This window comes from Gracilinanus agilis, chromosome 5 (assembly GCF_016433145.1).
Source record: "Gracilinanus agilis isolate LMUSP501 chromosome 5, AgileGrace, whole genome shotgun sequence".
Classification (NCBI taxonomy): domain Eukaryota; kingdom Metazoa; phylum Chordata; class Mammalia; order Didelphimorphia; family Didelphidae; genus Gracilinanus; species Gracilinanus agilis.
The window spans coordinates 10,256,089-10,278,892 of record NC_058134.1 but is presented as its reverse complement, the minus strand read 5'-3'; the positions used below and the strand labels follow the sequence as shown (position 1 = coordinate 10,278,892).

Genomic DNA, 22,804 nt, shown 5'->3' with positions numbered 1-22,804 from the left:
GGGTGATTCTAGAATGCCGAACCTTATTATTAGAAACTTTTGTACTTGTGCATCTGCTAAGGGAAAATATGATGAAATAAACAGCAGTTGAGGGCCAGCGGCTGATGTTCAACTAGAAATAAACCAGCTGTTTGGCTACCGTTAAAATAAATATCGACTGAAATGCAACCCCAAAGTCCTGAATTGTAGTGTTGATATCCATGGAGCAATGGGGGAGCCCCAGGCCCGCAGCTCCCACAAGACGGTGAGCAGAGAGCTAAAGAGGCCTGTGGCCACAACTGCAAAGGGAGAGCCGGAGGTTTCGGCAAGGATCCAGCCCACCACACAAGTCTCTCAGGGCTCGCATCCCAAGTGTTTGGGTAACGAAGGAAGTGGCGCCGAGATGAGACAGCAGATGAAGATGCTCTCCGGGATAGCAAGGCAGGAGGCAGCCTGGCTCGTAGCCCAGGCTACCAGGAGGCTGCCATTTTCTCTCTGCTTTCTTGACCAACCTTCTTGGGAGACGGTCAACAAACCACCAACTGTCTCTCCCTAGCCTAGATCTAAATGGTGTTAAGCATCTTCCTAAGACATTCCATCCAAAATTCTGATGATTTCACTCTCGTGATGGCAATCTTCAAAGAAGAGAGGTTCTTTTTGAGTTTATTAAACCCTCACCTTCCATCATAAAATCAAAACTGAGGACTGATTCCAAAGCAGAAGAGTGGGAAGGGCTGGGTAATGGAGGGTTAAATAACTCGCCCAGGGTCACATAGCTAAAAAGTCTCTTAAATCCAGATTTGAACCCAGGACCTCCATTCTGTAGACTTGGCTCTCAATCCACTGAGCCACCTAGCTGTCCTGAGTGGTTCTTTTTCAAAAAATACAATTTCCTCTCAGCATTTTTGCCTCATAGTCCACGTTTAATTTCCAACTTCTTAGCAGAAGAATGGGAAAGACAATCCATCCAGTTGACCAAGTGTTAGAACCATGCTGATGAAAAATTAAAGGATTCAATTTGATTAGATGAAAATGTATTAAGTGTCTTTATTGGGTTGCTATTTCGTGCTTGGCATTGGCACTGGTGACACAAAGACAAAACAAAAATATCCCTTTCCCTCAAGGAGTTCTCCTTCTGTTTGGATAGGATTATTTACTCAGACAAACAATTATAAGGCTACAAGATCGCTAAGAACCAGAGGCTGCTACCTAGATGTTGGAAATAAGAAGTCCTACGTCAAGTTGCACTCAGGACACTTTTTGGCTGTGTGGTCCTGAGTCGGTCACTCTAATCTATGTCTGTCTCCATTCCTGCAGTCATGTCTAAATTCCAGAAGATGGGAGGAAGGCAAAAATGAAAGGATGTTTGTTAGCTATAGAGAGCGAGACTTCCAGAGGGCACGATGGAAGGAGCAGACGTGTACAGAGCGGGTCATAGTGGGGGAAAGTACGGAGGTGGCTGGGAATGGAGGAGCCAATAAAAGCAAGTGTTGGGGTAAGAGGCCTGTGCCTGGCCAGTCAGGAGGTTCCACATCCATGGTATGAGGAACGTAAAAGGGGCGAGAATTTGACAGCCATTAGGAATAAGCACGCATCAAGAATCATTGGCTGGGAGGAGAAGGCAAAGACTCTGGGGTTCGAGGTCTCAGTGGTTCTGTGTGGTCTCTGTTGGTCATTTTTGGGGTTCAAAAATACCCATTTCCCGCATCCACAAATGGATGCGCTCCAGTTTGGCCACACGAGCTACACTCTGAAGGTGCTCATCCCTGGGAGGCAGAATCCCACTCAACACAGAGCAGAGCTATTAAACATGGCGGCCTTTTGTCGTAATGACGCCCCGTCCTCGGTGTGTTTCCAGTCCTCCACTGCTCCCTCCTTCACAGAGATGGAAAGCTGGCTTGGTTTGAACTCTCTATTTTCTTCTCATTCATCCTAGCTGACTTGTGCGGCTGTCCTTGGCTAAAGGCAACAAGGGAAAAGCCACATGTTAGCCATCAGGGCTCCGCTTCTTGTTCTGGGCCACTGCGAGGCGGCTGAGGAGTGCAGAGGTCCCCGCACCTGGCCTCCAGGATCACAGTTCACACACACAATTAATTCATTATAAGGGGACGCCGCGCTTGGGACTGAACCAGTCAGCCCCGCTTTGGGGGCGAAAGTCCTGTCAATGACCTGGAGAAATACCTCCCCCAGCCAAGCATGGCTAAATCACATTTCCTTCTGGTGTTCTCGAGGCGTGGGGCGGGGGCCTGGGGGGCTCGGCGGGGGCGAAAACACGTGAAGCCATTAGCAGCTCCGAGGCCCATCCGAAGAGACCCCTCCGGCCGGGAAGGAGGGGCGGCCGGCCGGCCCGGGGATGGCGCAGGTGCTCGTGGGCATTCGTGCCTGTGATCTCAGGGCGCATGTTTTAATGCATTTGATTTGTGATTCACCCATAAGGGCAAACGTCAGGGAGGAAAGTGGCCCTTCCGAGGAAAGGGGCCGCCGCCCCGTGTGAAAGTCACATCTCTGGAGGGACGTAGAAGACGCAGTGACGCACGACCCGCCATCCAGGCCTCTGACCAGGCCACGGGGATGTGCCATGGAGGCACGACGGTAGAACACCGAACTGAGCTCCCAAAGCAAAACGAAGCCGCCACACTCTCCGGAGGGCCCACGTCCACGGAGGGGGCCGTCGTACTTCGGGGAAATAAGAGCTCGGCAGCTCCCCGGAGGCAGCTGCATGTTCCCTCCCCGACTTTTCCCAACGACCCAGAGGCCATCCGTGATCGTCACTGTGGTCAGTATTTAAACCTTAAACACAGAAATGTGTTCTGCTTGTTTGTAACAAAGACTTTGTTTTTTCTCTTTTTCTCCACGGACAAGAGCAGAAGGCAGAAAAAGATGAAACGAGACAAAAAGAAAAGATCATTTTTAATAATAATGAAGTTAAAATTGATTAAAAAGATAAACAAAAAAACAAACTTCAACAGCAACAGAAGTCAAGTATTTTCTTTGCTTTAAATTGCATGAGAGGGAAAGCAAGGTGGATAGAGTCAGGCCTAGAGATGGGAGGTCCTGGGTTCGCATCTGACCTCAGATATTCCCTAGTTGTGTGACCCTGGGCAAGTCACATAACTTCTACTGCCTAGTTCTGCCTTAGAACCTATTTCTAAGAAGGAAGGAAAGAGTTTTTTAAAATAAAGGAAAATAAAAATAAACTGCCCAATAAATAGCAAAACTGACAACGGGAAAAGATGGCCTGTCCTATGGATTCCCTTTTCCCTTCAGCACAGTTCTTTTCCCCCTGCGATGGTTCGTGCCCATCAGCTATGCTGATGCAGGTCCATGTTTCTATTGATGGACATGAACACGGAAGAAAAAGGCACATCCGTGATGATTCCATCCATAGTTTTGAGGAGAAAACTCGCTTTTTTCTGAGAGAGGGAAAGCCGGGCAGATGGGCGGCTGAGCGCCCTCGGGAGTGATTAGAGGCATAAAGGAGTAAAAAGATGGCCACAGAGCACACAGCAACACTGGCAGAGGCGCAGATTTGAATTCAAGTCATCCGTGGCTGGTTTTCCATCTACCACCCCAGACACCAAAGGTGGAGGGGATTCTGGGTGCCATCAGCGGATGGTGCAAGCACACACATGCACACACACACACACACACGCATGCACACACACACGCACGCACACGCACACACAGAGTTTCATTTTAACCCAAGAGAATATCAACCCCAGTATGTACTCACTGCCTCATCACACGATGAAGGCCCCCCACTCAACAGGTCCTCCATAGACTCGTGGATTGAGTGATGCTGGAGACCATCTAGTTTGTGTCACTATTTTTGCAGTTGAGGGGCCTGAGCATGAGAGGTGACTGACTTGCCCAAGGCCACTGTGAGTCTACAATAGGATCAGGACTCAAATTCAGAGTTTCTCTCGCTCTCCTGATGCACTGCCCGCCCCCCCCCCCCAAGAGACCTGGAGATTACTGAGATGCCCTCCGAAATGGTCTTAAATGTGCAAAACTGAAACACACCCCAAAACTGGATGGGAAGCAGATTCGAAATAATCCCTCCATGCTCCTTCCTGGGGGAATCTCACTATAATCAATCATTCAGGCAAGAAGCAATCAAGTTACTGAAAGCCCCCATGACCAGCTCCAAAGAATATAGTTTCTACGAAAAAATAAAAATGGTCCCAAGATCAAATTAATTTGCTAATGAGAGGATATGGCCTCGAGAAAAGAACATTAACCTTGGAGTCCGGAGACCTGAGATCTAATCCTGACCTGGCCCTGTAATGGCCTTGGCCAAGCCTCTCACCCTTTTGTACCTTGGAGGTAAATAGCCTCAGGCAGAGGCCAGGGCAGAGATCTGGGTTTGAATTAAGTCTCTATACTTCATCAGTTGGGCGGTCATAAGCAAAATACAGAATTCTCTGAATTTCAATCTCTTTGACTCCAATATGGGTGCGAAGCTTTGACACTTCCAAAGTCCTTTGCACATCCTATCAAATTTGCCTCTCACAACAAACCTCGGAAGTGGTGCTGCTGCTGCTACTACTCCTACTCCTACTCCTACTCCTCCTCCTACTATTATTATTATTATTATCCTCATTTCACTGATGAGGCAACCAGAAGTTAAGTGATTTAAGTGTCTTAGATCTAAGTTGTGTCTAAATCAGAATTCGAACTCAGATCATCCTGCCTCCATTTCTGGCACCACTTACTACCGCATAAATGAGTGACAACGAGGCTGATGGTTCTATATTGACAGATGTGATCAGTGGGGTTCCAAGACTTTAAGGGAAAGGACTGAACTACAATCCGACTTGCCTCCCACATGATTTCTCGTTACGACAAAATCACGAATGTGTATAAATATTATGAAAGCACAGTGAAAGAAAGAGGCGCCTTCTTATTTGAAGATCAAGCACTACTCTATAATAATCACATTTACACAGTACTTGAAGCCTGTAATAGGTTTTATAAATCTCATCTGATCTGATCCTCACAATGACTCCGGGATGTAGGGACCATTATTATCCCCATGTTCCAGAAAAGGAAACTGAGGTAGATTGCCCAGTGTCACTCTACTAGTATGTGCCTGAGGCTGGATTTGAATTCAGTTCTTCCCGCTTCCAGCCCCAGAGGACTATTCACTCCACCACCTGGGTGCCTCTCATCATTCTTCAGTCAGCCACAAAAATACTGATATTTAAATGAATAGGCTGCAAGACAGTCAAATAGACAACTATATTTGGAGTCAGGAAAACTAGGCTCCACTCTTGACTACGTAATAAGCAGTCTGGGATCGCCAAAAAATTACTCTTAGTGTCTCCTTTTGTCATCTATAAAAGCAGGTAAAATCCACCCCACTCCACTCCGGGCTTTATCCTGATTCTGGTGTGACTCGAGGGAAAAAAGGCAAAATCTCAAGAACACGCAAAAATAAGCTTATAATCTGGTTCACACTCGAGATGAAGTTATTGTCATGACGGCCAAGTCTCTGGGTCTCCGTTTCCTCATCTTTAAAATAAGGGACTTTGTCAAATCCAGCCTCAGACACTTCCCAGCTGGGTGACCCTGGGTAAGTCACTTGGCCCCCATGGCCCACCCTTACCGCTCTTCCGCCTTGGAGCCAACACACAGTATTGCCTCCAAGATGGAAGGTGAGGGTTTAAAAAAAAAAAATAAGGGGCTTTGGTGAGACTGTGTCTAAGGTTCCTTTTAGCGCAGAGACCCCAGCACCACACGAGGCAAAGACAGCCAGGGTCTAATGCCTTTGGTATTTGGGAAACTTGTATTTTTTTTCCTTTTTTGGCCAGTGTTGAGCGCTTTTCCAATTTCCATCCAAGATTACTCGTGTTCTCTTTGGCTTTTACGTCTTCTCCTCCAACCCCAACCTAATGACCTCCTTCCCGATGCCATTAGCCCTGAGCAATATTAAAATCACAAGAGTTTGTAGGAGAGAGAAACCATGTCTCTCTTGGGGTGGATCAGAGATGTTTTTCTTCCTCCCTTCTCCTGCCATTACAAGCCTGTAAAACTTCTCCGCCAGCCCTTTAACCTCGTCTGCACCCTTCCTCATCTTTCAGATCAGAGACGGGGGGAGGGGGCAGGGCCTTCTGTCCCCTGCTTAAAGGCCAGTCGCTGGGACATGAAAGAGGCCACCTCATCCTTCTTTCCTCTTGGAAAGCGTGCCCGATCTCTAAAAGGCTTCTTCCACTCTGAGACATTTAAGGAGAACCAGAAGAGATCCTGGCGACCATCTCGTCCTCTCCTCCCAATGGGGGGATCAGGAAACAGATCTCAAGAGATGCTCTCATGTGGCTGTTCAGGGAGGAGCGCGAGCTCGAGCCTCATTGTTGAATTTTCTCCACACTCTATTTTCCAATTTTTGGAGGGGGAAGGATGACATTTTAGAGGTGGGAATGGAATGGAATTCCTCGACTGGCCTTGATTCGACACTGGTTATGGGGACTTGACAAATACACGTCCTCCCCGGCTTGGCAGGCCGCCATCTTAAAGTTCAAAGCCTGAGAAGTTCAATGACTTGCCCAAAGTAATCTAGACAGTATGTGTCCGGGGTGGGGGCAGAGTCTGAACTCCTCTTCCTCCCTCCAAAGCTGACTCTGGGCAGAGTCTCCTCTCTTGAAGGAACTTTCAGAGGAGCTCCTTAGATCTTGTCTCCCTCCCAGAACGCGGCACCAACATGGGGTGTGTTGAATGTTCTTGTAGTGAGGAACCCCAACCCAGCGCCAATGCCAGCCAATGCGATAGCAAGGCAGAGGCTGTTTATCCATGGAAAGGCTTCACCTACTCAGTGGCTGACATTTCCCAGACCGTTTCTGTCCGATGCGGCATTCCCTGCCTGTCCTCTCTCACTCCTCCAACCCAACAATTCTCCACAGCCTCCACGTTTCTCATCGACGAGCCAGATTCGAAGCTCTTTTCTGTCTTCTCATTTTCAGCATGATTCATGAATTTCAATGAAATATTAGATTGAAAAAAAGTGTGCCTCCTGGTTCTAAGGAATGGGTACGGCACACGCTCTCTCCTCCTAGAAGCCAGGTGAGGGGCTTTGGGGGAGAGCGACAGTCACGCAGTTCTACTGAGCTCTATAAGGTTCATTTTATGGGAAGAAGGGATAAAGGGCAGCAATGACTGTGCCATGAAAATAGGACATCAAGCATCAATAAATAACATGCACGCTTACAGGTGTGTACACACACACGCACACGCACGCACGCACACACACGCACACGCACACATGTACACGTACACACATGCACACACACGCACACATGCACACACATGCACACGCACACGCACACCAGCTGGACTGAACAGCCATCCTTTCCCCAACTGCCTCTAGAGTCATTTATTGCGTAGAGAGGAGATACCGCGGAGCGAATGCCACATTTAATCTACAAACGATACCCCTCGCGTAAACCAATGTCACTCATCGTCTCTTTATTGGTGATTTAATTTTAATGTTCTTCAGTCCCTGAACATCGCTCTGTAAATGAGAGAACTTCCCTCTTCTCCACCCTGTGAGTGTATTTTCTCTGGCGAAGGACGAGTCCCCAGAGCTTTACTGGCCACGAGCTAGAGCGGAGCCTGGAGTCTTGTGGGCTACGAGAAGAGAGCAGGAGCCCTGATGGGCCTGACATCCCCTCACGCAAGGCTCAGCCTAAGAAACTGAATAAATGTTTATAAATGTCTACTAGGTGCCAGGCTCGGGGGACACAAAGAATTGGCCCAGGACAACCTGTGACAGCAAAGGGCCTCCTGGAGGAGCCAACATGCCATTGGTGGCACCCATAAGATGTATGCAGCCTCGATGGGAGCTAATCCCCAGAGGGAAGGCACGAGCATTTAGCGGGACCGGGAAAAGCTTCCTGCAGGCAGGGAGAGTCCAGCTAAACCACCTCTTACAGCGTGGCAGGGTCGGGCTCTCAGTCAGCAGAGGAAGCCCCCGTTCGAATGGAATTAGGGATGTTGCCTGCATCCTCCATTCCATTTGCTGCTTGACTCCACTTTCCCGCCTCTCTGTGGGCCAGCTCCTGGGGGCACCGGGGGGGGGCCTTCTCTTTTGTCTCTGGAGAGCCAGCAGCCAGCACAGTGCCTAGAACTTATCTGGTGTGTAGTAGATGATGGCCGAAATTTGCTTTACTCCTTTGCAAGCCTCCACTGACAAGGGTAGGTATGGCAACCCAGGAGCGCAGGTGGGTTTTAGGCGGACTCAGGCTGACTTACCTCCGGGTGCGGAGTGGGTGGCACGAGCAACGTCTCGCTGCTTTCTGCCATGCCGGGGGCAGGTCCGTTGCTGGGCGAGCTGGGGCCTGACCCAGGAGAACTGCTGCTGACGGAGGACTCTGAAAGCCAGAAGGAAGAGTAAAGTCACTGGGCAGTGAAAGAGCAGGTCTGCATCGAAACATGGAGACGCAGACTTGGACGGTTCAAACTCATCGGCTAAGGTAACAGCAAGCCGTGTTGCCTCTGAAGACAACTCTGGTTCTCATAGGATGTTTGGTTCACAACTTTAAAGCTGGAAGGGTCTTTGGATGTCATCTAGTCTAACCCCTTTACCAAGGAAGAAACTGAAGCTCAAAAAAGTGAAGCGAATTGCCCAAAGTCACATAGGTAGTAAGTGGTAGAGTCAGGATTTGAACCCAGGGCCCTGGGGTCCCCAATACAACATTCTTTCTGCTGGATCACATTGCCTTTCCATCACAGCAGCTTATTACTTCTGTGATGGAGGGGGATGACCCCAAAATGAGTCTTAAGGCAATCCAAAAAAAAAAGATAAGTTGCCCCGGCAGATAGCCGCTCACAGAGCTCGGGATGTGACCCAAGAAGTTTATTTTGCTTCCGTCTCATCTGTTGGTGAGAGAGATAAAAATGACAGAGACCGTCCCTTGTAAAGGTCATGAAAACACTACATCAATCCATGGGGCCCGCCGGCATTCTCACGGCGGCGAATTCTAATACAGAGGCTTCTGCGACTCACTGGCCTTCACCATTCTACAGCCATCTTTGTCAGAGGTACCAGAGGAGGAGCCTGCAGCCCTGTCAGCTCCTCAGAGCCCGGGCTCTCCTGGTGTCAAACATTCATTCTGTCACGGGGGGCTGAGGGGAAGGGAGGCCCGGGAGCCAAAAGGAGGAAAAGGCTCTATCGTCAACATCAAAGGGGCTTTGGAGAGTGCTAGGCAAGCTCTCATGCGGTCCCATCCCTCTCTGAGAGCTTAAAGGCAAAGAACTCTGATCTGAAAGAGCCTTCGTCGCCATCTCCTCCAACCCAGACCTGAACAGGAATCCCCGCTCTGTCATGCCCAACAAGGGGGCATTATTTGCCTTTGCTAGACCTGAACAGGTGGAAGGAGGCCATTCCACTTTTGCACAATGGATCAATTTTAACTCATCAATTAAAGATTCAGCCGAATTCAGGGACCAGGGAATGAACGCCAACATCTTTGTTTTTGCCATTCTGTCAATTAAGGCAATCGTTTTGGATCGGCGATTCATTCCATCATTGTGGGGATCTGGCGGAGAAGCTCCTCTATCCATGGAGATGGGCAATGCCTATAAATAAACGCCTAGCCTTAGATAGCTGTGTGGGGTGATAGAGAGAAGAGGAACCGTGCGTGATATGTGTGACTGACCCAGAGCCAGGAAGTGCCCGAAGCAGATCTTGACCCTGGATCTTCCTGAATCCAAGGCCAGCCACCATCTTGCCAACATCTAAATTGCTTTTTTCAGCCAACCTGACTTTTTCGGTTTTCTTTCTTGAACTGATCTCGAATCTGGTGGGTCATTTTAGAAGTTATCCCTCACGGTCTTGGACGTTAAATGGATCTATGTCAGCTCCTTTCCAGAAAAGAAGGACGTCCCTTAATTCTGGCTGCTAACAAAATGATGAATTAGATCCCCAAAGCCAAGGGACCATCAAAACTAAAAGCTCAGGAAATGTGTGAAGAAGCTGGGGATGAGAATTATTATTAGCTCGGTTCTCTCCTTCATCAGATGAAAAGGACGGGGAGCCCTCAGACTTCAAAAAAGGGCCAGACAATTCCTGACAACACAAGGTTTTTTCCAATTCATCCTCAACGCTATGGAAGACAACTTAAGAAAAAAACCAACCAACCTATTTTGGTCCACTCGCCTCACCCACGATCCCCACCCTGATTGTTGTTTAGGCGTTTAGTCCTCTCGAACTCTGACTCTTCGTGACTCCAACATATCATGCCAATAGTGTCTATCAGATTTTCTTGGCAAAGAAACTGGTGTGGGTCACCATTTCCTCCACCAGTGGATCATGCCCACTCTACTTGGTCCGCAGGCACTATCGAAATTCTGAACTATTTTTTGCCAGGAAAAGACAATTAAATATTTGTATAAATGAATATTTTGAAATAAAATGACTAAAACTTTTTTATGCTTCCAACCTCTAAAAAAAAGCCTTTTTTTGCCTTCTCCAGTGATCTTCCTTTTTTTTAAACCAAGGTAACATCTATTACTTTTCCAGTCCACAAAAGCCAAGTTAATCCTTACTCTTCTCTCCTTTTGCCACACATCAGTCCCATACATGTAAGCCCCCAATTCATTGCTTGACATCTTGTCTCATTTTCTGTTGTCTTGGAGATGAAACAGTTTACTGATTGAAATCTTTTTGGGATCACAAGAATGGATTGAGAGCTAGAAGGGGCTGAGAAGCCTTGAGTAAAACATTTTCATTTTACTTGAGGAAACTGAGGCAAACAGTAAAATGATGTGCCCAGGGTCACCCAACTAATCAGTATCTGAAGGCAAAATCGGAACTCTGGACTTCCTGACTCCAGGCTCAGCTCTCTTCTCTGCTCCACTGTGCCCCCCTTAATGTTTCTCACTGTAGGCTATAGAGCCAGCGCCTTCCATTCAATGGGGAGGAATAAATTTGGTATACTTCTGCCCTAGGGGAAAGGGAATGTTTAAAATCATCCCAGTAGGTAATTCTACTTCATCAATCACATTTTTATCCCCGAAACTCTATCAAGACTCTGTGCCTATGTGCTCCCCTGAAATAGCCAATATTCTGCAGCTTAAACCTCACTAACCCAATCACCCTTCTCTGAGAGGCTGCTCTGAGCCGTGTCAATGCCCTGAAAGCAATAAAACCTAAAATAGAGTTTATTACATTTACACGGATGTGTAAATCTACGTGAAATGAGCACTAAGCAATAACGTGCTCAGCAAACGTATCCTGGTGCCGGTCTAAATAGGGGCTACGTATCCCTCGAAATGGGGCTGATGGGAAAACCAGAGGCCGTCTACCAACATTCCCCAAATAATCACAATTATAGTCATGATAATTACTAATATGATCAACAGAGCTGGCGCTGAGATCGCCCCTTCGGTTTTCAAAGCACTTTACAAACATTAACTCCTTTGATCTTTTCTTGACTTGTCGCTATTTTATAGGTCCTCGCTGCTCCCCCATTTTAGTAGGGATTTGCTCTTCTCCGTCCCCCTACGATTGAGTGTAAGCTCTTAGTGAGTAGGGACTCTTTCCTTCTTGCATTTGGCACAGCGTCTTGCATACAGTAGGGACTTGATAAATGCCCAGGTCTCCTGGAAGACCAGAAATCCAGAGCTGCCACTTTTCCTCAGCTGCCTGTGTGAAGGGGAATAACGTGTGATATCCAGAAAGGCTGAGAAGAGCCAGGCTGCCGAGAGGCTGAGAAGGGGAGGCGAGGAGCTGGCGGTCTCTCCTAAGGTCAACAAGGAAGCCACCAAAGAATCCTGAAGAGCAAGTGGAATGGCATGGTCAGAGCTGGGGAGGGGGCTTTCAAATGGGCCAAAGAGGATGGATCCGATATGGAGAAGAGAAGAATCGAAGAGACCAATAAGATAAGCTGGATGAGAAATAACGAGGACGTGAACTAGGGCGGTGGCCATGTGAGTGGAGAAGAAAGAGATCCAAATTATTCATTATAGACACTGAGGGAAAATAAGGGCATATAAAATAATATGGAATAATTTTATAATATATTATATATTTATACAAAATATAATAAATATAAAATAAGATAAGGATATAATATAATTAATATATTAATATTTGATTATTAATATTTAATTATTAATGTTATATATTAATTATATTGTAATATAGTTAATTATAGTATACTATAATATAATAATAAAATATGAAAATAAGGATAATTCCAAAGTCATAAACTTGCGGGAAGGAAGGGTGGAATGAGGGTCCTCCGAAGCATACTACCCACCTCCTAAGAGGTATCTTAAAGTGAAGAAAGACATTTCCTTACAAGGCAGTGGCTGTGTGGATGAATTTATCTTGCTTGAATTCTTTTCTAAAATTTTAATTTGGAGTGGGGTGGAGGGAGAGAACAAAGTATCAACAGTGATAAAGAAGAGGAAGAGGAGGACCAATGAATTATTTTGTTTAATGTACAGAGGAAGAAGGAGGAAATTCTAAAAGGAATAAAGACAAGCAGAGATCTTTCTAAAGTAGTAAAGCTCTAAAGCCATGTGCTGAATTGATTCCATACTTTTTCGAAACACAACAGAGAGTCACAGTTTCATCCGCAATCTTCTTTTTATCTTATACTTTATATATGGGAATTCTCATGGTACTTGAGTGCTTGTTAAGTACAGAATAAAATGAGAAGGTGATGTCACCAAGACACACAGAAATGTTTGGAAGAGAGATGGATTTGGAAGGAAAGAGAAGGAGTTTCATTTTGACATGGTGAGTTTGAGGTTCCCATGGGACATCCAGGTTGAACCTTCCAATGAGGAAATTTGGACAATTTCCTTTGTTTCTTTGGCATTCGAATCTCCCCACATTCCTTGGTCCTCTTATTTAGATACTTTTAGCCCGAGTTTTTCCCAAATAGGATGGATGTGGAATTATTCGATTATTTTTCAGTGTATACCAAATTGTTGTTTTGTTTTTGTTTTTGTTTTTTCCTTTCCACAAGATCTCATTTGAGAAGGAAAATATATCAGCCTCCTGGCTCACAGCATAGACAACTCAGTGCCTCTCAAGAGGAGCTCAAATAAACTACCAGGAAATGTGAGGTTTATGAAAGGTGACTCGACGTCACCTCGACAGAAGACATAATTAGTATTTAAAGATTGCTTCGAGGTTTGCAAAGACCTTTACCCATACCATCTCACTGGAGTCTCGTAATATCCCAGGGATATTATTTTCCCATTTTACAGATGAGGTAAATGAGGCTGAAAGAGAGAGAGAGTGTGACGTATGACCCAGGGTCACACACATAACCAGGTTTTCCCCCCTTCCACGACAGCACTCTGTCCACAACAATATCTCACTCCCTCATGAAGCATTTATGGTAGGAAATACAGAGCCAGGAAACAGGAGATCAAGCCCAGGAGCCACGACAGAAGACTGAACGTCTTCATTAGATTAGAGATTTTCCCCCAACGTCCTCCCCCACCATCACCACCATGAGCCTTAATGGTCCCACGATGATGTCATCTTAAAGCAGCAAAAGGAATGTGTGATGAGGACCACAGATCAAGATGGGGAAAATGAGGCCAACAGCCAGGGATTGTGGAAAGACTGAGACTGAAGAGGCAGAGAAGGTGTCTTTGAACCCCAGCTCTACTGCTTACTCCCCAAATGATCTCAAGTAAGTCACTGAACTGGCCTGGGGCGGAGAGGGTGAGCAAGACAGCCTCTACGGTCCCTCCCACTTCTCGGTCTTTGTTCTCATGATCTCTAAGGACTCTTTTAGTTCTAATATCCTGGAGTTTTGAGAATCTATAAAAACAGACTCTAGGGAGGACACGTCTCAGTCGTGTGACTGAATGACTCGCATGTCTCCAATAAATTTAGCATTTACTAAATCCACTCTAGAGACAACTCCAGGAGAGGGGCTCAGCGCTATTCTCCCCTAGCGTGACCACAGCAAGAAGTCTACTAAGCAAAGTGAGAAGTAGAATGATTTTAAGGGGATGTCGACTGGACGTGTCAAGAATTATTTAAAAGAAACACTAATTGTACAAAACCTTTAATACACCCGTGGTAGAAGCAGTTGGAACACGGACTTCAGAGCATCCTTTTTCATTGCTGAAGGCAGCTCTCAGGATGCCTACTGGCAGCCCAGAATACGTCTGTTAAAGTTATAGCACACACTTAAGAACAATATGGGTGGATTTCATCTAAAGTACTCTGTCATTCCAATATGTCACTCATTTAGAATTCTTGACTCACCCCAGGAGTTGGAAGCAGTTGCTCTACTATAATCAAAATTAAGTTCCATTTTTAAAAACTTGCCACTATGAGATCCCAGGAAAGTCTTTTAATCTCATTTGGTCTCAGTTTCCTCACTGGCAAAATGAAGGGTTTAACAAGATGCCCGCTAAGGTCCCCTCTAGTTCTAAATGCATTATCTCATGGGACTAGGATTCTTTTTCTTTGCTGCTTTTTGTTTCTCTTTAGTAATTTTATCTCAAAATATACCTGAGGGCAGCTAGGTGGTTCAGTAGAAAGAAAGTCAGGCCTTGAGATCAAAGATCCTGGGTTCAAATCTGGTCTCAGACATTTCCTAGCTAGGTGACCCTGGGCAAGTCATTTACCTCCTCTGCCTAGCCCATACCACTCTTCTATATGGAACTAATACACAGGACTGATTCTAAGATGATTGGTTTGAGTTTAAAAAACCAAACTTCATTAACTGTGTCCTCTCCTATTAGATCAGACGCCCAGCCTATCAATGGCAAGCTTAGAACAGGAGCTCTTAACTAGGTCTGCATGAATTGTTTATGTTTTGCTTTTCTTCCCTTCTGAAAACCGTTTCAATAAAATTGGCTTCTTTGGTCATCCTACAAAGCTATTTAACACATTTGAAGATGCATTTCTGAAAAGGAGTCCTTCGGCTCTTCCAGTGGGGTGAATGGCACAAAAACGGTTAAAAAATCTCGACTTGGGGAAACTTGGGCCGACCTCCTGGGGGAATCAGCAAGGTGGGGGCATTCACGGGACAGAGGAGACGGGCCCAACACAGAACTGAGGGGCCACCAACAAGGGAACAGTCAACTGAGTTTTTCAAAGTAAGATATGATGTGACCCCAAAGGCAGTCCCTTGGGGCTCCGCAGTCACAGGAACACGAAGGGGCTCCCCCTGCTCAGGTTGGCCTTTCACTTTTCTCTGGCTGGGCAGGAAGGGCTTTGGAAGGGATCGGGCTGCTTTTCCCCCCTCGGCCCCCTGACCCAGGGAGGGGGGAGCACACCTATCAGGGAGAAAGTATCCATTGGACATTGGGGAACATGGCAAATCTTTCCCCCCCCGTGAGAGTGGACAGATTGCTCTCTCCTGTCCCTCACCCAAATTCCCTAGTAAACACAGGAAGCCATCAAGGAACTGAGTTCACGTAGGGAAGAAACAACGTTTGGTTCCTCCACGACGAGGTTCATTTCCCAGATGCCGTCCAAGTGTGGTGGGGAGAAGTGGGGTGGAGGAGGGGAGAGGGAGTCCCTAGACTTTCCTAGGCTCCTCCCTGGTCCAATTTCATTTAAAAGTTGGCTGGAATTTCCAAATTTCACTGCCTGACTCTGCAGAGATTAAGGTGAGCTTTGGCCTGGCTGCCTTAGACCCGCGACAGCGAGTCCGTCCAGTCATTCATTTCCTGTTTCACCTCATTGGCTTTGGCGCATTTTCATGACAGGCTTTTCCCCGAAAGGACGCTCTGGGCAGCCGGCAGGGCTACGCCTGGGAGGGCCTCCATTACCTGCCACCTCAAACACTCGCTTCTTGAATGAAGTGACAACATTTCCGTCCTTCCGCCTGAGTAGGGGGCTGCTTCTCCTCTCTGTCACTTTCTGTTTTAAGCGGGATCGCACCTTCAAGTTAGGCTCTGAGGCTGGGGATTGAGACAAAAAGAAAATCGACACACATTTGAAAATGGAGCTCCAGCGGCTTCTCCCTCCAAGGCTCACCTGTTCTTGCCTTCTCCGGCCTCTCTCTCAGCCTTATGCGCTGGACCCCAAGCCCTGAATGGCTAAAGGCGCCGGCTTCATGGGCAGAAGGAAGCAAGTGGGAGAGCTCCAGAGAGCAACGATTTTTCCCTTTCTGGAATAACCGTCCCGATGATAAAGGCAATAAAATAACAACCACCACAAGAATCGTCATCATGGCGACAATTTCTTGACCCAACTGCAAAGAAAAGAGATTAGAGCTATGCACCCAGACACAGGCTTTCCTGGGTCTGGATCATCTCTAGTTCTGGGTCTGGATCATCTCTAGGACAGGTCTGGGAATTCTCTGCAGCAGCAAAGTCACGGGAATCGTCCATGTCTGCCTTCACGCATCCGTGTTATCGACGTGCCTCTGGGATGGTCTGCACATGCACACCCAAGAATACAAAGGCAACCTGGCATAGAATAGACATGCGTGTGCAAACAGACACGGGAAGCCACACACACATGCAGCAGCATGCCCACGTACATGCATGCACACAGGAGAGGTGGCCAGGTTTCGGCGGGGACCCGCAGCCTCCGCCTCTCTGCCTGTCTGCTTTCCTCCGGGGTTCTTTCCCAGCAGATGCTGGAGTGAGTCATGGGTCGGTGAAGAGCCCTGACAAGATTTATGATGTGACATCGGCCTCACTCTTAACTTTCTCAAAGGTGAAAGCCAATAACGGTCCAGCCTGGAGGCCCGGGGGATGCTCACGACGGCTGCCTGACCCGTGGGACGAGGAAGACGCCTCGACGGTCGGAAGCAGACGCCTCGGAGGGAAAAGGATTTAGTGCGGCTCTGGCCACTGGCGTGCTGAGAAGGCACGAGTTCCACGCCGGAGCCCCTTGGGAGGGGGATGTGTGTGGCGGGGAGGGGGCCTCGAGGGGGACGGCCCACACCACGGTCCCCACTAAACAAGACTTACTACCCAATGGCTATCTTTGCCCGGTCAGTGTACAACGAGTTGACCTTCAGATGTCCCACGGAGATCCCAACAACTAGCACCCGCCCGCCACGGTTTTCTCTCTTGGTGGGACAGACGTTTTGGAAAGATCAAAGGCTACCAAATGGCTAAGGCAGAGGCTGGGCACATGGGAGGGCAAGAAAGCGAATCTCTTTCAGGTTCCTCACATATAAAATAGGGATCCCAAGAGCCTCTGCTTCCCAGGGTTGTTGGGAGTATCCCATGCAATACTCTCTGTAAAGTGTTTGGGGAATCTTAAGCCACTCCGTAAATATGTGACGAATATGCATCTTTATCTATCTGAAAAATCCATCCACCGATTCCATACTCATATCTAGTGATAGATACAATTATTAATAACTATTTTATTGCTGTTGTTCTTATTAATAATTAATAATACTCAACATATAGATAGAGATATAAATATGCCGTGAATATAGGACTGATTTTCTTTTGTCCCAAGACCTTGAGGGTCCAACAGCCCCTTCACTGTAAATATGAGGCACTGGACAATCAGAATGGGAGCCCTGGACTGTAGAGATGGCGAACTGGAAGGAAGTCAAGTTCCTCTATTCAAAGCCCTCGTCTAAAAAAAAAATAAGGAAACTGGCCCAGAGAAGTTACATTACTTCTATGGATGGCGTAGCAAAGAGAAGTTTAAACCTTGGTCTACTCCCTTGAAATAGAGTACCATCAATGCTACACCACACTGGTTTAGTCATTGGACATTTCCAGTGGACGTGTCCCAGGATAGCTATTTCTATATGCTCCAACCTCAACATTTAAGTCATGGAAAAGGACCACGTCATTTTTGATACCACCTATTGACAAGCCTACATCATGGGACCATGGCTGTGGAACCAGTTAAGGCCTGATGGGTATCATTCTAGGCCAACCCTTTCATTTTGTAGAGAAGGAAACTGAGGTCCAAAAAGAGGAAATGAGTGATCAACTGGGTGATCAGAGCTGGTACTGGAACTCAGGTTCTTTGACTAGAGATCTGACCCTCCCACTCCCTACTGTGCCAGGTATGCCCATCCCCTGGTGCTGGAAGAGCTAATTTAAAGAGGGAGAGTTTCCCAATATTTTAAAGGGAAATTCCGCTCAGGCATAACAAAGTCTTCTTCTAGAGATTGAAATCCCATTTTGTTGATGACTCAACAAATTAGACTCAGCTACATGGCCAAAGGTAAGACCTGCTCAACATTCAAAGTACGTCTTGTTTCTCAATTCAAAAGTATGGGTTCTACAGGCGTCCTGCCTCCATGAAATTGGTTGCCAGAAGCAATTTCCTATTTTCTTCCTTCTGTAATCATAGAGAAGCTATTTAAAAATGCTTCGTTTTTCATTCAGCCTTTGTGGGTGTTTACCATCACTATGTTTTCCCAGAAGTTGTCTCTCTCCTATGATTTTAATCATCTCTGCTGTTCAGATTAATGAGAATTAGAGTCAAGTCTCACTTGCCTCCCCAACAAATCATACGCTCATTGGATCAGAGGACTGGAAAAACCTCATAAGATATCGAGTCCAAGTCCATCATTTTTTACATAAAGAAATTAAAGCCTTGAGTGGCTGAAGCATTGCCCAGGATTAAATAAATAGCTAGGAATCATCTGAATCAGGTTGGGAAATCAGATACCTACGGATGCCAAGGGCAGGGCTCTATCCACTATACAACACTTTTGGTCACGGTGAACTCTCAGTGCTTTGATAGGACATCACAGTCTGATGAAAGAGATGGAGGATAAAATGGATCAATATAATCCTCAAAAGACATCAGCATAGGGAGGATGATGCTAGATCGTTGAAGATGGACCATGCCCAGCAAAGGGCCTCGGTTCAACTCAATGTAGCCTGCCTTTATTGACCACCTATTATATGAAAGGCATAGAAGCTACCAAGATGAGAATGAAAAAATATTCCTACCCTAAAAGATCTTATATGCTACTGCAGGAAATTTATTGAATGCAAATAGAAAATCATTTATAAAATAAGTAAATGTGGGATGATCTGTAGAAGTAAATAAGAATCATAAAGGATTTTAAAACTTAAAAATTTGAGTAAGCAGACGATGATATGAAGGAAGTGAAACAACTGAATTTTATGACTTAGGCTGGGTTGAAGTCAGAATGAAGACAAAGCAATATGAGAGTTTAGAAAAAAAAAAAAGACAGACCTATGTAGACAGTGGATTTGGGATATAAAAGCAAAGGAGGAATTCCAAAGAAATAGCAATGGCTTTACTAGACTGAGAGTCAAGAAATCTCCGCTCTAGTCCCAGTTCTATGCTTGGTTGTTTGATCCGGGGCCAAGTTGAAAATCTCACCGAACCTCCAGTGTAATGAGTACACTCAATCACAGTTCCAACAAAATAATAAGAAATCACATTCTATGTTGAGGACACCAAAAGGAAAAATGGAACCATTGGCAAAATACAATGAAGCTGGGATGAGGAGCCAGTTTTGAAAGGGAAGAGAAAGAGAAGGAATTGGATTGCTGGACCCACTGGAAGACACTGGAACTTTTCCAAAGCCATGAAGCTTTCCTTTAGAGCAATGATTCCCGAAAGTGGTCACCACCGCCCCCTGGTGGGTAGTGCAGCGATCCAGGGTAGTGGTGATGGCCACAGGTGCATTTATCTTTCCTATTAAGTGCTATTAAAATGTTTTAAAAATTAGTTTCCAGGGGGCAGCTGGGTAGCTTAGTGGAGTGAGAGTCAGGCCTAGAGACAGGAGGTCCTAGGTTCAAACCCGGCCTCAGCCACTTCCCAGCTGTGTGACCCTGGGCAAGTCACTTGACCCCCATTGCCCACCCTTACCAATCTCCCACCTATGAGACAATACACCAAAGTACAAGGGTTTAAAAAAAATTAGTTTCCAGGGGGCTAAGTAATATTTTTTTTCTGGAAAGGGGGCGGGAGGCCAAAAAAGTTTGGGAAGCACTGCCTTAGAGGATTGTTGTGAGGGGTTGATACCAACAAGAATTAAATCTTCATTTTACAGATGAATAGCCCAAGGCTCAGAATCATTAAGGGACTTGCCCAAAGCCACACAACTGTGCTTTCAGAGGCAGGTCCTTTTTCAGAATCAGGGCCTCTGATTCCAGAGTCAATACTCTGAGACCAAGGATTCAAGTTTGGGGACATGGTGAGGCTCAAAACAATCAAAAGGCTGGTGAGGAGATACAATCGAATGAGAATCCAGACACCTTCAAGGATAGCAGTTTTGCCCCGAAGTCAAAGGAATGACTAAGGGTCCAGACAATAAAGATCTCTTGGTGTATATTTTAAGGCTCTAAGAACCAATGGCTCCAGACCTAGGAACTGGAAGTCATCCAATAGAATGTAACTTTCCTTTAAGACCCTTGTTCACTATCATCTCCTCCATGAAAGCTTCTCTAAGGTCCCCACCCAGGAATATTCTCTCCTTCCTCACAACTCCCCTAAATTTCCTCCAAACGAAACATCCCCAGAGCCATTAGCTGATCCTTCCCAGTCTCTTCACCATCCTCTTCTGCACACATTTCCCCTTGTCCTCCATTGGTCCTAAAAATGGGGTGCTCAGGACTCAGCAACATCTGCTGCCCATGCTACGAGGCAAGCTGACTACTGCAGGACCACTACTTCTCACACTCAGAACACGAGGTTTTTTCAACATGGCCTTAGACTGGCATTGCCTTTCTTGACTTTGCTGTGACACTGTTCAGATATCCTGCCTTTATGGATCTCTAGAACTCCAGAGTTTTTTCATAGGAAGGATTTCTTGCTCAGCAAACTGTTCTTCATCATATATTTGTGCAATGGACTTTCTTTTTCAAGTCGGATTTCTATGCAGACAGTGAAGGAAACTTTGAAGAGATGGAAGGGCAGAGAGGGGAGCATCTTCCACATTCCAGGGAAGAAGACAGAGAGGGATCAGAGTGGGACTGGACTTTTCATTAAGTTTGGTTCAATATGGAATTCACCATTAGTTATGTTTCTTTCTGTTCAAGACCAACCAAACCACCACAACTGAAAAGGCAGAGGAGGACACCCAAGAGTAACAGAGAAAGCAGGAAGAAGCTCGGAGAGGTTAACTTCTTTGGACATGGTACTACAGGAAGAGGGTTGGACTGGGAGGAAGGAAGATCTCTGTTAGATTCAAACCCTGTCTGCTGGTGGCTGCACAATCACTCAGCTGACAAACTCTTCTCATCCTGTTTCCTCATGTTCATAATGGGGAGAAATATGGACCGTAGAGCTTAGTCCATCATTCAAGGCTTCAGCTTAAATGACCTAGCGTAAACAAAACGCTTTGTCTACCTCAAAGCGCAGTATTAATGGCAGCTATACTTCTTTTTCTCTTTCATTCCAATGAAAAATTCTAGGGATTCTGCTCAAAGAGCCTCAAAAATCCAAAGTTTCAATCCGAAATAATTTTTTTTAAATTATAATGTTAAGTCAGAAAGTCATGAAATTTGCCACTTGGGAAATTCCAAAGGGCTTGATGAAGGCAAGTGAACTTGTTTTTAAGCACAAACTGAAATGAAGCTTCTTTGTTTCATGGCCTTTCAGATCTGGGAGGACTCCTAGTGATCCCTTTGGTTGACTCTCCTGTGTCATAACTAAACGATATAAAAATATCAAGCATTTGGCAAATATTACAAGGATACATGAAAATTCCTGATTATTATATTATTTGGCAATTGTAGAAACTGAGGCAAATAAGTCATGAAACTTGCCCAAGGTTAAAAATTCTGGGCCCTGCAAAGGTTCCTTTTCCTGCCACATATTTCAGGGCAGAACTACTGACCACAAGGCCAACTGGTCCAACTCAACGAGAAAAAAGTTATTAAAATGAGTTTTGCCACCTTTTCTCATATAGATAAGAAAGGAAATATGTAAATGAACTGACAACCCATAACCCTCTCTGTCCTGTATATTACTTCAAACACCAAAGCATTTCTGAGAAAGATAGACGCCCCCTGAAGATTCCAGGCCTGATTCCATCACACTAATCGCACTTCTGCTAAGCCCATTCTCTGGTCAACTGATTCCAGATGCAAAGACGTAAGAGTGCATGTATGTACTCAAGCACACATTCCTGTGTACATGCCTGCATGTATACATGTGAATATACACGATGCATGCACGCATATACATATCTAAGTGTCCCCAGGAGCCCAGGGCAGTGCCTTTGGCTTCTTTCTTCAGCGCCGTTTCCAGCCCCCATTTGGGGCCGTCATCACGCCGCTGAGCTGTAAAGGTGTTTGGGAAACGATGGAGAGCCGCATTTCCTATGTGCAAAGGTCGAGAAACTCGCCAGGATCGTGTCCTCCTGAAGCCCCACCGGCTCCATTCGGCAGGCAGGTTGCCAATTCCCCTCCTGCACTGCCTCCGCTTGTAGAAAGGGTTAATTCTATTTTTAATTCTCACATGGTCCGCCATGGCACAAGATTTCCATTCCAGCCACTTACTAATGGAATATAAATCTCTTATCCTAGAAAGAGAGTTCTGGGGAGAGGGAGCAAACCAGACAGGCAGAGAGAGAGACAGAGGAACAGAGACAGAAACAGAGGGACCGAGACGAAGAGAGAGAGTGAAAGAGAAGGGAGGGAAGGAGAGTGGGAGAGAGAGACAGAGACCGAGAGAAAGAGAGAGAGTGAAAGAGAGAGAGAGAGAGAGAGAGAGAGAGAGAGAGAGAGACAGAGAGACAGAGAGACAGAGACAGAGACCGAGAGAAAGAGAGAGAGTGAAAGAGTGAGAGTTAGAGAGAGAGTGAAAGAGAGAGAGAGAGAGAGAGAGAGAGAGAGAAGGGAGGGAAAGAGTGGGAGAGAGAAACAGAGACTGAGAAAAAGAGGGAGTGAAAGAGAAGAGGGAAGGAGAGTGGGAGAGAGAGACAGA

General features: G+C 46.2%; 1 protein-coding gene across 6 annotated transcripts in view; it reads right to left on the bottom strand.

Moving 5' to 3' along the window:
- HDAC9 (histone deacetylase 9) overlaps positions 1 to 22,804 on the bottom strand; it is a 168,605-nt gene that overhangs the window by 38,250 nt on the left and 107,551 nt on the right. For 4 of the 6 annotated variants that reach the window (XM_044679686.1, XM_044679689.1, XM_044679691.1 and 1 more), the window contains exon 6: positions 8,227 to 8,345. In XM_044679686.1, coding sequence (XP_044535621.1) covers positions 8,227 to 8,345 — 119 coding nt within the window. Of the gene's footprint in view, positions 1 to 8,226; positions 8,346 to 15,732; positions 15,865 to 22,804 lie in introns of all 6 variants that reach the window. The other 2 variants (XM_044679687.1, XM_044679688.1) reach the window with 1 other exon arrangement.